At 35.0% G+C, this 17,519-nt stretch overlaps 2 protein-coding genes across 3 annotated transcripts; one reads left to right on the top strand and one right to left on the bottom strand.

Annotated features, from left to right (window-relative positions):
- The first annotated feature begins 6,498 nt into the window (after nt 1–6,498).
- Nucleotides 6,499–13,842, top strand: LOC113774672. Of its 2 annotated transcripts, XM_027319270.1 has the most exons (9): nt 6,499–6,514; nt 6,619–6,775; nt 9,439–10,568; nt 10,658–10,952; nt 11,308–11,517; nt 11,870–12,043; nt 12,335–12,532; nt 12,634–12,747; nt 13,207–13,842. In XM_027319270.1, exons 3-9 carry the CDS (start codon nt 9,484–9,486, stop codon nt 13,552–13,554), a joined length of 2,424 nt encoding a protein of 807 aa, XP_027175071.1. In that variant the 5' UTR covers nt 6,499–6,514; nt 6,619–6,775; nt 9,439–9,483; the 3' UTR covers nt 13,555–13,842. The 2 variants fall into 2 exon arrangements, with proteins under 2 accessions (XP_027175071.1, XP_027175072.1); XM_027319271.1 differs by lacking the exons at nt 6,499–6,514; nt 6,619–6,775 and adding an exon at nt 7,417–7,434.
- A 342-nt stretch (nt 13,843–14,184) lies between these two features.
- LOC113773785 (F-box/kelch-repeat protein At3g23880-like) lies at nt 14,185–15,706 on the bottom strand. Its single transcript, XM_027318397.1, has one exon. The coding sequence runs from the start codon at nt 15,704–15,706 to the stop codon at nt 14,504–14,506; it is 1,203 nt and encodes a 400-aa protein (XP_027174198.1). The 3' UTR covers nt 14,185–14,503.
- Between the last annotated feature and the right edge of the window lie 1,813 nt (nt 15,707–17,519).

Here is a 17,519-nt window from a genome sequence, read left to right as displayed (position 1 = left end):
ATAGCCAATCCAAACGGAGCTACAGTAGCATTCAAAAATGGATGTTTCTTCAACAATGGATCCTTTATTCTTAATAAGTTTTACTATGTACTACCGCCTAGGTAAATTTTCATGACCAAACAAAGGACTATGAAGGGAGTCCATTCAAATGCAGCGGATCTTGATTCCATTTTTTTTTTCCGGGTTCTTGCAACAATACCAAATTGTTGTGCTCAAATCATTGGCCCTAATTCAAAATCTAGGGGATAAGATATCATGCAGATAAAATGTCACAATTGGGGACCTGGTATTATTAAGTTTTCGAGAATTATTACTTGGCCTATTAGGGGAAGTGGAACCCATTACGTGTATAACATCTATCAAAATCTTGAGTTTGCCATGGCTGCTGTGAACCTCACTCTAACAACTGGATGCCACAGCCAGTAAGTCTAAAGCTAGCTTCTTGACAAAACATTACTAGTGTTCAGCGGCTGATGCTTATTTTTCGTTGTTTATGTGTTTATCTCGGAGGCAATTGGCAATTTCTTAAAACTAGGTACCTTGCAGAGAATCCAATGAATGTTTTGTCAGTATTGGATCTAATGGATGCCAACAACACAGGACGAAATTGGACGACACTGGATCTAATGGTCAGTGCATAACCAACTACTCGTAGAGTAATAATTTACTATCAAAAGAGTTTTAAAACTTTATGTAAGTATAGGTCAAGGGATCGAATCTCTTGTCATACATTCTAATATTCAAAATTTCTTAAAATGTTCCGTTAGCATAGGTGCATAGGCACCCGTTTGAATCGGTAGTGATTTAGTGCCCGTCGGATTACCCCTTGATCGTAGAAAGTACATAAGAATGTGTTAATTCTGTGACAAATCTCTTACAAAAAATTAACCTAAATTGCTATACACAGGACCATGCATGAGGCCGTATCCGTTGGCTAGCTACGAGAACACAAATATGAAATTCATAAAATAGCGATTTTGATCTTTATCATCTGAGATTCACGAGAACTTAGAACTACTAGCTTGCAATTTTCCACGTTAACATCATAGATCTGTAATATACTAGAATGTTTTCGGAACATGTTATTCACGACATATAGATGTAAAAGTGAATGTGTGATACTCCCATTCTACGTTAAAAAAGTACTCATAAAATCTGAGTACTCATAACTTAACATATCCATTTTGGCTTAAGAGAACGGAATTCAAATAATTGGATTTGACTGCTAAAACTCGGATCGTGTCTTGGACCTGTAGACCTGAAGCACGATGGAAGGACAAAGGCAAAATTAATTTTTACTAAGTACATTGAGAACATAAACATTTTGATGGTATAGCTTAGTAAAATGACGAAGTCCCTAGTTTAAAAACGAAAAATAACCATTTTTACAAAAAACAAAAAGAACCAAAAGAAAAAAAGGTCATCTTCACACCAAATAGTACAATAAAAAATTTGGAGAGCAAATTATTCGGATGGCCACTAAATTTTTGGAATCGTCGAGTTTTGATTACTGATCTATTAAAAATCTGTTTTTGACCGGTGAACTATCTAAAATTTATGTTTCTAACCATTTCATCAAATTTAATCGTTAACTTTGCCTCTTTCTTTTATCTTGTGAATCGCGCTAGCACTCGGATCTATCATAGTTAACGATAAAAGCTAACGAAATGGTTCGAAATTTAAACTTTAAATAGTTTAGTGATCAAAACCAGACTTTTAATAATTCAATAATCAAAATTTAACAATTCTAAAAGTTTTAATGGCCATTGGATAATTTGCTCAAATTTGGACCATACCTCAACTTGCCTTTTGTTGTTGGCCAAAATGAAGTACAGCCAATTATTGAACAATGGGAATACATCACATCATCTTACACAAAAAAAAAGAAAAAATTGCAGTAGGTAGCCTCACGCATACAAGATTAATTACAAGTCATGTCACTAACCTAATGCACTCTCAACAATGCAAAACTACTACACTCCCAATTCTGTCGCAATAAATGAAAATTAGGATTAGACTCCTAGAAATAAACCTAATCCTACCCCCAACATATGATTCATATATATGCTCTATATATAGTAATTTTAGATTGCTCGGACAAATTAGTGAAATTACAAATTTTTAACTCGCAATCTCATGGATGATGATTTAATGACTTGTCATTTCCTAAAGTGTTTGGTTAGAATGAACGAAACATTTGTGACTTGACTATTTTTGGTAGTGTGTTAGGAAATAAGATAAACAAAGTATTAGCTAGAAGATCTAAATCATAGTCTAGCCAAAACAAATGCATAAGATCAATCATACCAAAAACTCCAGAAGTTAGATTACATCCTATTTATGCACATTGACCTAGTTATATCATTAGCACGTTTACTAATCACTTTTTTATATTGCATGTATCACATCGAAAAAATATTATATATTTTTAAAAAATAAATATCCCAAATAATCTCCTACCCAAACACACACAAAGTTAATAACAAAACGTTGCATCTACCTAAAGACTTTTCTTGATGGTAAATCTACCCTTTTAAGTTCCTTGAGATATTGTCCATATGCAAGAACTTGAACGGTTCCTTGAACCCTCTTTTGTCCAGTTGTTGCTGTCTATAGGTAAATAAAATGATAGAAGAAAAATAAAGGTAATTTTACACACACATGAAAATAATGAAACATATGGCACGGAAGCAAGAAGCCAAAGCTTGGGTCCCCATCCATCAAAATTTCTTCTGCTATGTCTACTATTTGAGTGGCGGTCTTCGTCGGTGACTCCCACCGGCTTCTTATTTATTTCATCTCCGTCTCACCCGTTAGAGCAGCACTATTCCTCTTAATGTATGTATTGTCCCTGTCACCTTTCTTATAGTATGCTGTTGAGCTCATAGGCCATTAAGACCGCGACTTGCTATTGACAACTTCCATTTTTTTAGCCAAAAGAAAAAGTTTGGATAAGTTCCACTTTTATCACCAACGTATGATGGGATGTATTTTCAGAATCATAGATTACTTATAAATGTTCGTACAGATTGCCCACTAAAATTACATTTGCATAAACAATGACGATTAGAACACAATCATTTGGTATGCCTCGCCATCATAATTACATTCATATCTTTTTAATTATAACGACAACCATCCAATTTCTCTTGGGTTCCAGTTTGTCCTGTCAATTTGTTTGCCAATCTTCAAAATGGGGATGCACATTTTCCTCTGGTGTTGCAGTCTCGGAATACCAAAGTTTTAGTATACTTATTCGGATATATTCATTCGTGACGAGTGGAAGAATATGTATTCAATTGCGTAAAAGCTTCACAAAAGCATGTTTAGAGAGAAAGAGAGAGAGCTAATTCCTTCAAGTTTACTAGACGTGGTTATCTTGACTTAACGTTTGAAAATTACTTGATTCTTTCGTTTTCTTGCTAAACCCAGAGAAATGAACACTCTTTCTGGGACCTCCATTAATCATTTTGCAATTATTTGTCTGATTTCTTAGTTTTGTGTTTCTTTTCTTGCATAGGACTGAGGCAGTCTAGTTTTTTATTTCTTCAAATTGGTTGGCAGTTGTTTATCTTGTTGTTTCCGTTTGTTTTCAATATCTTTCGATCCTTCCAAAAAAAATATATATATATATATATATCATTCGATGAAATCAGAGTGATAGTTTGAATTTATTCAGTGAACATGTTATACTGCAAGTAATGGAGAAATGCCAAAAATAATGCACAGCGTTTCTAATTTCTTGTTGCTTTCTAATTGGTAACACAAGCTGATCAAACCGTAGTAGTGCCTTTGAGACCTATAATATTTAGGGTTTGTTTAACGGGTGCTTTGTTAAAGATATATTTCAAATGATTATATATTGAAAATGTAAAATTAATTAGAAAAAGTAAATAAATACAAGAGAGGGTAGGTAAAATTAAACAATGAAAGTATATAAATGCAAGGGAGTATAATAATTATTAGTATGTATATTTATATGGCAAATTAGGTAAATGTTAAGTGCGTTAACGAGCGTCAATATGGATACCCATTAGAAAAACCCTTATATTTAAGCCAAATAATTTGCAGTCTCATCTTTGAAAAATATAATATGACATAAATTTGGTAAAAATATTTTGCCTATTTTTCACATGTGCAGGATATTTATGATTCAAGTTTATTGGCAATAATAGTTTCAATTGGGTTATAGATGTAGTTGAGGACTGCTAAGGAGGTATCCAGTTTTCGGTCATTGTTTGGATTGCAATTTTTTAGATCTTTTTAAAAAAATATATTATAACGATTTAATATGTATGAGATAAAAAATAATAAAAAAATATGTACAACGTAATCATTTTTTTTGTTGAAAAATTAATTGCTTTCCAAATAGAAAAGGGCCAATGTTTCCCCACGTTGTCCGTCCCCATATGAGACTGTCTGATGATCTGATCCATACGCTCATATTCAATTTACCATATTTATCCATCAGTCCCTAACGTTCAATTAATCAGGAATAATAATAAAAAAAAGGTTCAATTAGTGCCCTCACTCGTCACTTTGTCTGCGGACGATAGTACGTGGTTTAGGTGGTGGGTCAATAAACCTACGGACAGCCATTTAATGCCAACAAAAGAAACTATTTGATCTTAAATTGGCACTCCATTATTTTGTAGTATCACTATCTTTATTATTTTCATCATATCGACTAATAAATAAATAAGAGTCTAAAAAATGCAAAAAAGGGATAATAAAGGTGCTATCGGAAACAAATAGAGAGTTTTCATTAACAATTGCCTAATTTAACCATCTCTCCAAAAGCTTTATTCAATCAATTATATATGTGCACAGACACCCCTCCTGCTCCTCCCTTCCCATCCTCAACTGCTATATCTATAAATTAAATCTTGAATCCAATCTAACACTAATGGCTAAAAGAACTCTAAACGCCCTTCCCTGACCATTGGGTCAAGTTCAGTAGCTACTTTTGATAGTTCATTTATAAAGAATTAGTATATGTTTCATATAAATGTTGCTATTTTTATTATTTCACCCTTAAAATTTCTTTTCAATGACCTTTGTCCTCTTTCTTTGATTTGTTAGTACCAGTCATGGAATCTTGAATCACAGCAAAACCATATTCTACGAAATCTTTTTAATTAATAAAATAGCTCAAGGAATGTTTCAAGAATAATTACTAGTCGTTATTTATAACAGTCCCCATCTTTGATCGACTTTAAAACTACCCTTTCTATAAAATTTTGTTATAAGAAAAAGAGTAAGGTTCCGTTTGATAAAACTGAATTTGAATTCTGAAGTCTGAATTCTAAAATCTGAATACTGAAACAATTAATTTGCTGAATTTTAAGTACTGAAAAGAAATATATGAATGTCTGAATTTTAATGCTAAACTTCTTTATACTGTTTGATAAATTTTTATAACTGAATGCTTAATAAGTTTAATTTGACAATTTAGCCTTTATATCTTTTCATTCAAAAAAGAAATAGAACCTATGATTTAATTAACTTAAAATTATTAGGTATGAAAATGACAATATTTATTTTTAAATCAAATTAATATAAAAGATGAAATATATTATATGAGGAGTATGGAAAAGATGTGAAAGTCATTAAAAAAGAAGAAAATTGAAACTAAAAACCGTTAGATAGAGAATATCAAATTGTTTAATTAGATAAGAATTTTGAACATAATTAACAAACAATGGTAGATTTGGTAGATAAGATAAAGTAATTGAAGTAATTCTATTGATTCTTATCAGAATTAAGCATTTAGTTAGGATTTTTGTGCTGAAAAAAATACGCACAAGTTTAGCACTGCTTAACGAATTCAGCAGATGGATTTTCATTTATCAAACACTCAAAACATTTGAATATCTGAAAAGATTCAGTTTCAGCACTTTTGTATGTTATCAAATAGACCCTAATGGTTTCATTTTAGATTGGTGAAAAAAAATAAGGAAGAATGTTAACAACAAAATTAGATTACAAGGGAATAAAAAGGGAATTAATGACTTTTTAAATATGTTTTTTCAATGACTTTTTTTTTGTTAAATATGTTTTTTCAATGACATTTTTTTATTACCAGCAAATGTTGGTGCAAGTAGAAGTAGTTTGCATCCCTTAACTATACTTTCCCTAAGTGATTTGATCTAACTCGAATAGGATTAGTTGTGATACCTGTGGTTTCTTTATTTACAAATATACTTATAAAAAATGAGATGAAAAATTTTAAAAAATCAACCACCCAAATTATCCATACAGTAATTCACCAACCCATGAGAAAGAAGTCAAAGAACAAAGAATCCATCCATCAAGAGTCAAGACGAATAAACGCGTAGCGTAACCGGTCATTCCCGGTGACTCTCTCCCCACCGACATCAACGTAACCGGTCAATCCCCATCTTTATCATCATCATCATCATCATTAAATGATTCCAGCAATCTAAACAGCTTTCTTTCTCCATACACCAGCACCAGCACCAGCACCAGCACCAGCACCAGTACTCTGCTAGCAGTAAGCAGTCTTCGCCTCGCACTTATTCATCTGCATCATTATTTCTTCTCCCTTCATAATTCAGCAACGCCGAAAATTCTGCTTATTACGTTGAAATTACGCAGTAATATCATGCCATTTGCGATTTTTCAAGTCTGAGAAGATCCTCCCGCCCGCTGCTTCTTCCTCACGAAACTTGAAATTCTTCGTCATTTTTCCTTTTTGTGATATTCTCTTCTCCATCCGAAGCTCTGGAGCTAAAGAAGCAAACTTGAATTTTGGGTGAGTCTCTGTTTTTTTTAGTGTTTTACTGTATTCTTCACGGCATTTTACGTATGAACTTTGAGTTATACTCTTTCTCTTTTCATCTACTAGAGAAGAAAAAGGAGGAGATTGTATTGGATCAAATGAAATATGATGTCATTTTTTTTTTCTCCCATTCCGGAAAGTCTGTGTAGTGATATGGAGGAATTTTGACTTTTTTAGTAGCCGGGCGTCTGCCGTTGGTTTCAGAATATTTTTCCTGGGAAATGCTACCAGTAGAATTCTCACTGTCATCAACTAAATTTGTACCTTTTTTCTTAAAATAAAAAAAGAAAAAAAGTAATCTATTACTATCTCTATGTTTTCCTCCTCCTCTCGCTCCTTATCTACTTTTTTTTTTTTAATTCTTTTTTTCCTTTTCTTTTATTTCGTTGGTTTGATATTGAACTGATTGAAAAATAGACCTCTCTCAATGTATGGATATGGGTTTGGAATTTTGGAAAATTGCGACTTTTGAGATTTGACGGTTATGCTCCACAATCCCCACTTCCCAGGCTGTAACCGCCATGTACCTCCCCTGAATTCGGCTTTCTTCATTTTACCGAATTTTCTCTGCTCTCTTTTTATTCATTTCTTATGGGATGATGGTATAATGATCAGCATTGCTTGAAATGGAGGTGAGGAAACAATATAAGTAAACTTATGCACAGGGTCGTAAACAACTGTCTGCTCTGTATTTTTTTTAAAAAAAATTTATGAATATGTTTTGTTTAAGTTTCTTGTTCGTATGGAAAATTTAATTATTTGCTGTCGCCATAATTTAAGCAATTGTGAATTAGTATCTGTCATCGTAAACATATGCTTTTAGTACAGCTGTATTATGTCCCAATCATGTTGCTTAATAATTATGCTACAGGGTTGCAACTTGTTCTCCCCATCAGAATATTCAGTTGGGATGATTTTGTTGCTTCTTGAGGAGCGGTAAATTAGATTAGCAAATTGGTGAAACTATGTACACTGTAAATTCTTCAATTGTACATCGCTAGCTGTCTATCTAGCCGGGAATTCAGTACCATCTTGTCCTGTTTTCACATTTTGTCTGTTGTTTTAAGTGGGTTCGCTTTAGTGATAAGATGCCAGTTAAGACTCCTGGAGATTTAGGTCCTACTAGGTGGCTTAACTATTGTAGTTGGCTCCACTAAACAGTTTTGTCAAGCAGCAATTAACATAAAGTTTTATTAGATGGCTCGACTAAGCAATTAAATTGGCGGTTTAACTATAGTAATTGGCTCCGCTAAGCAGTTTTGTGCTGGAGCGATTAACACAAAAGATTTCTTAGATGGGGGAGAAATTGTTCATAAAACATTGTGATTTTGACTCACAGTTTGAGTTGGACTTTTATGAATGACCATCCTCTGAAAGAAAGAGTCAGTTCTTTGTGCCCGAGTCTATCCTGTGGCTGCATATCTTGGATGTTGTATCTCCGTTTAAATAGATTTGTGCTCAAAAAAGAAAAAAGAAGCTGGAATAGTGCTGCATAATTTTCTATCCCAGAAGTTGTAGTGCTTCGCTTTTCTTTTTGTTCTTTTGTCATTCAAAAATACTGTTCTTTTTTGGTAATTGAAAAATAGCAGTATTCTTGTTTTGATTTAAGCCCATTTACATTCTTGTAAACGCTTGTACTCACATGAGAGTAACTCAAGGATCCACATTTTCTCTACTTCATTGTTTTTTCTCCTAAAAAATACACACAGTCATTGTCTAGCTATAGAGAATTTCAAATAGGGCAAGAATATAAGGTTTCTTTAACTGCTACAAGAAGATCTAGTTAAATGAGTATCTGCTTGGTAAAAACAAAACACCAAGTCTTAACAAGTGCAATGACTTGATTGTTGTTTATGCATGACAGCTTGCTAAGGAAACATAGTGTTATTGGTGAAACTCACTTTTTGCCAATAACACTTGATTCTTTTTGTCATGTTGTTGCATAGTGTACAACTCCATAGTTGGTTTGTGTAAGCTACTGTATATAGTAAATACAGTTTCTCTGGAGTGGAGTCCTGTTCAAGTGGTGTCAGGAAGGCTGTATCCAGAACCATATACTTTTGGCCAGCCCTAATTATTTGCCTGTCTCTCATTGTAGCTGCTTTTCCTATGGCATGCTCCAAGTTTGTGCATATTCAGTAATTTAACTTTTTAAGTACAACTACCCTCATCCCCTCTTTTTTCTCTACCATGATTTTAAATGTAATAATTTCTTAAATAAAAAAGAGTAGCTTATAGATTTCTGGAAAAAAAAAATCATACATGCTCTAACATGATTCTACATACGATAACTTATTGTAAAAAAATTAATTAATTATATATTTTTGAAATAAACACACAAGTATTGTGTGCCAAAAGTACTAGTTTCTTATAATTCCTCTGAAATTTAATGCAATTTCGGGATGTCATTCGTTCATCATTTCTCTTTACATGATCAGGTTTTTCAAAAAACATTTAAAACGAATTCCCCGCTCCTTTCTCCTGCATTTGAGTGTGTTACAAATTCCTTCCTGAGCTTTGGCTCCCTGAGATTGGTTAGAGAGACTTGTAAAGCCACTGTCATGTCATGATATTTAGGCTGCTGCAGACATTCTTGATTGAACTTTTTCTTATGAATGGTTGTTCCTCTTTTTCAGTTGTAGCTGCTTGTTGGAATGCAGTTAAAAAAGTGAATATAAAGCATGAAAGAGGTTGACAGGAAGAAAGTTCTGAAAAATAATCAAAGGAAATTTTCTGCAAAACCCGAGAAAAGAGATCAGAATTTTCAACAGAAGAGTGACAGAAATGCTTTGAAACGAGAAGGAAATAAAGTGAAAGCTTCATCTGCTAAAGCTGACAGTGGTACATTAGTGGGTGACCCAAACACAGGCACAGAGCCATCTGAAGTTTATCAAAATATGGTGATAGATTACGTGGATGATGTCCACAAGTCTGAAGCAGCATCTCCTGTTGTAAAAACACTTGAAATAGTTGATAAAGATACCAATTCCAAAGTAAGTGATCCTTCTCATGATGTGGGTAATGAGCCTAATGAAGACTCAGAGCAAGAATCAGATAGTGACACGACTAATGATTCAGTGTCATCCCAAGGAGATATTGCGGCAGTTGATGATGAGAAGATAGAAAGAGCTTCAAGGGTTTCTAAAACTCCAGTAAAAAATGATCTACCTGCTGGTAGTTCTCAGCCTGGAAGAGCAAAATCTGATCAGAGTTCGGATAATACGCGACCCAAAGCATCAAAAAGTACTATCAATGAGCCCATAACATCCAACAAAGAGTTTTCTAAAGGGACAGGGAAAAACATATCTGATGACTTGAAGACTATCAAAGTGCATCCAAAACCTTCAGCAGAATTTTCAGGAGTCGTTGACAAACCACTTGAAGAGGCAAAGGATGTTGATATACAGGATGAGACTTCAGTTAGTGCTAACAGTGTTGGAAGTGATGATGAACCAGTAAAAACTGAGGAAAATGGTGAGAATGAAGACAAGACAGCTTCAGATCAAAAGATTCAGGACATGGAAACAAGAATTGAGAAACTTGAAGAAGAGCTTAGGGAGGTAGCTGCTTTAGAAGTTGCACTTTATTCTGTGGTTCCTGAGCATGGTAGCTCTGCGCATAAGGTGCATACGCCTGCTAGACGCTTGTGTAGGCTCTATATTCACGCCTGCAAACACTGGTCTCCAGCCAAGCGAGCTACTGTTTCTAGAAATACTGTTTCTGGACTAGTTTTGATTGCAAAGTCTTGTGGCCATGATGTCTCAAGGTGTGTAGTAATTTTGTCTTTTATATGGTCTTGAATTTACTCCTTTTTTCCTTATCTAACAAATTTTTCCTTTTGGTCCTTTGAGTAAGGCTGACATTCTGGCTGTCAAACACGGTTGTATTGAGAGAAATTATCTCTCAGACATTTGGAAGTGCATGTCAATCAAGTCCTGTTGCAAAAGCATTTGAGTCAAATGGAGGAAAGATTGGTGAAGCAAAGTTCTCGTTGCTTAAATGGAAGAGTAATTCAGGCAGCAAACTACCAAACAAGCAGAGTTTCATGCAGCTGATGGATGATTGGCAAGAAACAAGGACATTTACTGCTGCCTTAGAGAAAGTTGAGTCGTGGATGTTCTCCCGAATAGTTGAGTCAATATGGTGGCAGGTGATCACTCTATGCTGTTCAGTTTATAAATGCATTTTTCTATACATTTTTTGCGTGAAACTACAATCGTTTTGTTAGAATAACAAAAACATACATATTTATGTTATGTTAACCAATTATTTTCACATTGTGCCTGGCAAGAAGACAACTATCATTGTGACATATTCGTATAGCTAATACTCAATCTGTACATAGAGCAAATTTTGTCAAATTGAATTGTCGGAAAATAGATGTGTCTCGTATTGATTGTTCACAAGCCGTGTAGGTGGTGTACTAATTTATGTAGTTTGTCTACTTAGGTTTTGTTTATATGTGTATCTTTTCTTTGGTACAAGTCTAACTTCTTATGTTTCAGACCTTAACTCCGAATATGCAATCTCCCAATGATGACCACACAAAGAACAAAGTTCTTGGTAGAATATTGGGCCCTCCTTTGGGTGATCAGCAGCAAGGCAGTTTTTCCATTAACTTATGGAAAAATGCTTTCCAGGATGCTTTTGGGAGACTTTGTCCTGTTCGAGCAGGAGGCCATGAATGTGGGTGCTTGCCTGTGTTGGCGAGGAAGGTGTGTATGTTTATGTTTGCCTGGCAGCCTGCAACCACCCCCCCCCCCCCCCCCCCCCCCCCCCCCACCCAAAAAAAATCCCCACCCCAAAAGAAAATCCCTTCCAGCTACCACTTTCTTTTCTTGTCAGGTTCTTTATCTCTCTCTCTCTCTCTCTCTGTTTTTTTTTTAAGCCATTGTAGTTTTTCTTATATCTTCTTCTTATATTGACTAGGTTGTATTGGTGGAGCTTGGTTTTGCAAAATTAGCTTCAACTGTTGTAGCTTTTAAATCTTTTGGGTTTTCATGTGCTGAACCTCCATATTTGTTTATATTTGTCATATCTTTCACTAGATGCTGCATTTTTCATTAGGTCATGGAACAATGTCTTGCCAGACTAGATGTGGCCATGTTCAACGCTATTCTTAGGGAGTCAGAACATGAAATCCCAACTGATCCAGTATCGGATCCCATAGTTGACTGCAGGGTTTTGCCTATTCCTGCTGGAGACTTAAGTTTTGGCTCTGGTGCACAGCTCAAAAATTCTGTAAGTTTTTTCTCACTAATTCTGAATAAATTCTAACCTCATACAGATTGCATTTTTTGAAACTCAGGCAAAGAGAATCCATTTGCATCTGTCCATATGCCAAGATATTTGCTACTTTATCTAATGGTTGCATGAAATTAGTCCGTCCCCTTGACTCTGGAGGCTTCTGGAGAGTCTGACTGAAATGTGGAAAAGTAGCTGTTTTAAGACTCATATCTTATAAAAGTACATTTCATCTGCTATTTTGTACGTTGTACAGGTTATAACAATGAGGATATATTACCTTTGCAGATTGGCAATTGGACAAGATGGCTAACTGATTTGTTTGGCATGGGTGCTGGTGATTCGATCAAAGATGATCAGAACATTTGTGAGGATGATGGTCAGGGAGGTGCAGATGAACCCAAGTGTTTCTATCTTCTTAGTGCTTTGAGTGATCTTTTAATGCTTCCAAAAGACATGCTTATGGATCGAACAATTCGAATGGAGGTCCATGTTTTGTTTATATTTATGAATTCCACTTGTTACCTTCTATCTTATTTTAGGAGGACCTCTTAGGGAAGTTTATTGTTGTGTCTTGTAATATGCAGGTATGCCCACAAATCAGTCTTCCATTGGTTAAACGGATACTTTGCAATTTTACCCCTGATGAGTTCTGCCCTGATTCTGTTCCAGGAGCTGTATTAGAGGCTCTTAACGCTGAGGTACTAACATACCTTTTGACAAACAGAGAAGTAGAGAATTGATAATGATAAAAAGAATTCATAATGACTTGATTTATTATAGAACACAATTTTGCAGAATTTCTAACATGAGAGAGTCATGCAGAAACGTGATCTTAATCTGTGGACAGAACCTTCATGTTACATGGACATATTTAGCAGGTTCCGGCATTACATAGCAAAAGATGCTTACATGCTTGTGGTGTTTTGAAGCTACAGCCATGTTTTATGATTACATTATGTGATTCAGTGTTAGAGATGTCTTTGGTAGTATATTAAGCTGTTGACTAAGCTAAATGGTTAGAAGTCCTGTGTCCTCGTCGTACCACACCTCCAAACTTAGTTGTAGATAATCTGAATGGTTGTCTGCATGATGACGACCTTTTCCAACTATTAAAATTCTGGAATTGTTTCACTTACTTTTTCCACTTTGAAATGCAGTGCATCATAGAGAGGAGGTTTTCAGGAGACGCTGCTAGTACATTTCCTTATCCTGCGGCTTCTGTTGTCTATACACCCCCATCCTCCTCTGATGTGGCAGAAAAAGTTGCCGAGGCCGGTAGTAAATCACAGCTGTCGAGGAATGCATCTACCATACAGAGTAAGGGGTATACCAGTGATGAGGACCTGGTGGAATTGGATTCTCCCCTGGCAATTATCGTTGACAAGTCTTCGTCTTCTCCAAAGCATCTAATTCCAAATGGAAGTCAGAAAAACGAGCAGGATACAAGTCATGTTGGAGTGAATGCAAGGTACGAACTGCTTCGCGAGGTTTGGCAAGCAACATAGGGTGCATGCTTGCTGGGATTATGGTTCCCCTCGGCTGCAAAATTTATTCTTTTTTCCTTTTACGGTCAAAAAGCGTTGTCTGTGTGATCAAGAAAGCTTCAGCGGAAAGCAATACTTAGCAGCTGAATTGGCAGATGTTTTGTATATTTTTCATGCAGTTGATAATTGGCAGCATCACACTGAGATTGAATTCATGTTGTAAACGCTTCCGGAAGGACCTTGCGTCAGCTTTTTAGTGTAGATTAATAAATTGGGAATCTGAAACCATTATACAGTTGCATTCTCACATGATGTTCGCCTGAGGTCCGGCTTTTTGTTAATGACCATTCATGACATAATTGGAAAAGGATTAGGGAGAAAGCAATCAGAAAAGTCAGGACTTTCAAATGAAGTTCAGATGTGAACCAAAACCAAAGTTTTTGTTGATTATATTTGACAAAGTCCTCCAATTTCCTTGCAGCACAATCTTCACCACTTGATGTAAACTTCTCCAATGCTTCATTCGCTTCAATCATCACCATCATTTAACTCATCCTCCACAAGCCTCGAAAGGGAAAAGAAAACCAATTTCCGAATATCAGATTTTTTATGGTCTCAATGTCCAAAAGCAAGAAGGAAAACAACTAAGTGGCCAATAATGAATATTTCACATTCTTTGAAGCTGGGACAGAGGTTCACCTTGGAATTTGATTCAACACTATTCAAGGGGTGAAGGGAGGAACGTGTAGGGGTGACAAAGAAGAGAGGAGTTTCAATACTAAGTAGATAAGTAGGTTACAAGCCGGTAAAATATCAACAAATTCCATCCAAAAACAACAGTGAAAAGCTGCAATCCTCTAGTTTAGTTTCTCTTCCAGGTTGCGTTTCTTTGTCGTTTGAGAAGAAGGATTTGATTGCATCTCCTGTAAGACCTTGGAAATCAAATCTGTGAGCTTTATAATTTTGAGAATCAGACCGAAACTAGGCTTTCAGTAAAGAGAAAAGCACAATGAATTGTCTCCGAGTAATAAACCACTCCTTTTTTGTTTCTTGTGTCCAGCAAAGTTAAATCTTGCGACAGAATCCGCAACAGAATCTTACCTTCAGCTGACACAAACAATGGTGAAGCACAATTGTTTAATATCGCAGAATTTGGTATTGAAGCCACTTTAGTCCATGACTCTAACACACTATATTCTTTCATAATCCAGATTTCCATTGTACCATCATCGAAGGTGCAAACTATGCAAAGATATCCATCTACAACCCTCAACTTCCAATCAAACTTACCACGTAGATTATCCGGCACTGCAATTTTCCCATATTTCTCTGCCTCCAAGTTCAGTGACATGATCACGGGGGTACTCCTTGAGCCATCTTCGTATGATCTCCAATGAAGAGCGCCATTCACAAGAGCATAAGAATCCCAGGAACTAAAGCCATCTGGTATGTCATCAATCAACTTCCAAGAATCAGATTTCCAACTATAAACTCCCAAGGCATACACGTATTGTTCTTCTACTTTTGGAAAACTGTAAGTAAGAGTACTATACAGTTTGACAACCTTGTAATCATTATTAGAGTCATCATAACCAAAGGCATGAGTCGCACAATAACTGCGATCCGTTGCAGCCCTAACCCTGTCAGAAATATTCGTCCCAGTGTAAAGTATCTCAACCTCATGATAATCATATGGCAAAGTTCTCGATTTTTTTGTACAAGGGTTCCAAAGAGTCAGAACTCCAGGTATGCTACTTAAGCAAACCAATCCATTGCAAGAACCCACGATGTCATATGGATCTTCTTTAATAGTAGAATCAAGCACAAGCTGCTCAACAACTTCAATAGAGGAGATGCCATTGAGCAAAGAGTGAAGAGAAAAAGTTGAAAGGATATCAGGATTGTCTTCAGTGGCCTGTAAAACCAGTTTAGTCAGAGCATGTTTGGGATGTCTAGATGAATATTTTTGATGGTTTTTGATGAAGTTGGAGCTTGAGATCAGAGAAAACCATGATTTACAAACACATTGCAATTGTCCCAGTGACTTTACAGGCAACCAGGAGAGGATTTCAGTGATGATTTCTTGGGGAAAATGAGGCACTGGCACAGAGAAAATAGACTGGACGGAATCCTGTTCTGGTGGATGAGCCATGGATTGGCCTTCAGTGGCCATGGGCGGTATCATGGGATGTTTTCTACTTTGATATTCCAGGCTTTTATTAACAAGATAGTACCCCTTTTATCAAACAATCTTTTAAACGTTTAGTTTATGAGCTAATTGCAATTTAACCCCCTAACCACTCACTCAGTGATCAATACACCTTTTGTTCTTTTATAAGCATCATAATCTTGTTAAATCTAGACTAATAGCAGAAATCAAATCACATAAATTGTACATAGATATAACAGATCGAAGGACCAATATCTAAATAATTAATAAAATAATACAAGCTATATATAGGTCATTACTGAGTGACCAATACACTTACAAATTTTCAATTTTCTTTTTACATTTTGCTATACTATTAATATTTGGTACATTATCTAAACAATTGTATAATTTCTATTAATTTTATGACAATTTCAAGAAAATGTTTAATTGGCAAATTACCAACATATGTCAATTTAATAAATATACCGTACAGGGAAACTTAATATTTGTTATTAGAAAATAAAACATATCATAAAGAGATCTTTTGCAGAAGTGGTACAAATTATTGGCCGATTAAAGGAAAAAAAAAAATTAAAATTTCCCTTTGGTTTTGTCATGGATGGTTCAAAGACTTTTTTTTTTTTTTTTGGTCAATTGTCACGTTATCTATAATATCCTACACTTGGTGGGATAGGAGGCAAGAGTTCAAATCTTGCCTCCCACCAATTGCTACATTAAGTGGTTTCTTAAAAAATCTAGACGGGTGCATATATAGTACATCCATATGATCCAATGATGATTTAATCTCCACTAACCCCTAAAGGGAAAAAAAAAATTAAAATAGGGGTTTTCCCTTTGGTTTTGTCATGGATGATGATGGTTCAAAGACTAGTGTAGAAAAATAGGCAGTCAAAGATGCTCTCTTTCTCTGTTACAGCTTTGACGTTCTACTCTTTCATTATTATCATTATTCTTTTTTGGTTTTCAACGAAAAAGACACAATAATTATTTGTCCTACCGGGGACATCTACATGGTAAGTTGGCATTTTTGGCATGTTTGACATAATGTTGGAGAATCCACTCGCAATTGTCTGCCACAATAATGTTATAGCCACTCGTGGAACATCCATTTGAACCTTTAAATGAAAATTGCTCAATTACTCCAACTTTTTTATCAAATAAATTTAGTCTCTATATTTTTATTTTAGTCAATTTAACAATTTTACCGGCATTTTAGTTGGACTATACCTTTTACACAAAGTAAACCACATAGAATTTTTTCGGCCCCAGCAAGGGGCAGTTTTAGAAATTAGGGAAAATCTTTCAAAACATCCTTTACATTTTATAAAATGACTTTTTTCGTTCCTCACTTTTAAAAGTGTAATTTTATGTCCCTTACAAATTCATATTGGTCAAATTTGATCCTTACTTAAGTTTCTGAATAGTTTTTACTCGGAATGCATCACGTGTCTTACACGTGATCATTTTCTAAGGGCAAAATTGTCAAATTAATTTTACACAATTCAATCCATAGTCCCTCATATTTCACAAAATGAATTTTTTTGTCCCTCACATTTCATAAAATGATTTTTTTTGTTCCTCACATTTCACAAAATGAATTGTTTCATTCCTCACATTTTATAAAATAAATTTTTTTCATCCCTCATTAATCATGTGTATGAATAGTTTTTTTAAAAAATCCATATATGTATCTATTTAATTTCACTTCAACAATACAAATAGCATGCGTACAACTACAATTAGCCTATTTAGATGAAATCAAATAATTTGGACATTGTCGAGTGTTTATATCGAATTAAATTTGGATTAAAAA

Source organism: Coffea eugenioides, chromosome 6 (genome assembly GCF_003713205.1).
Source record: "Coffea eugenioides isolate CCC68of chromosome 6, Ceug_1.0, whole genome shotgun sequence".
NCBI classification, from domain to species: domain Eukaryota; kingdom Viridiplantae; phylum Streptophyta; class Magnoliopsida; order Gentianales; family Rubiaceae; genus Coffea; species Coffea eugenioides.
This window is presented reverse-complemented; position numbering and strand designations above follow the sequence as displayed.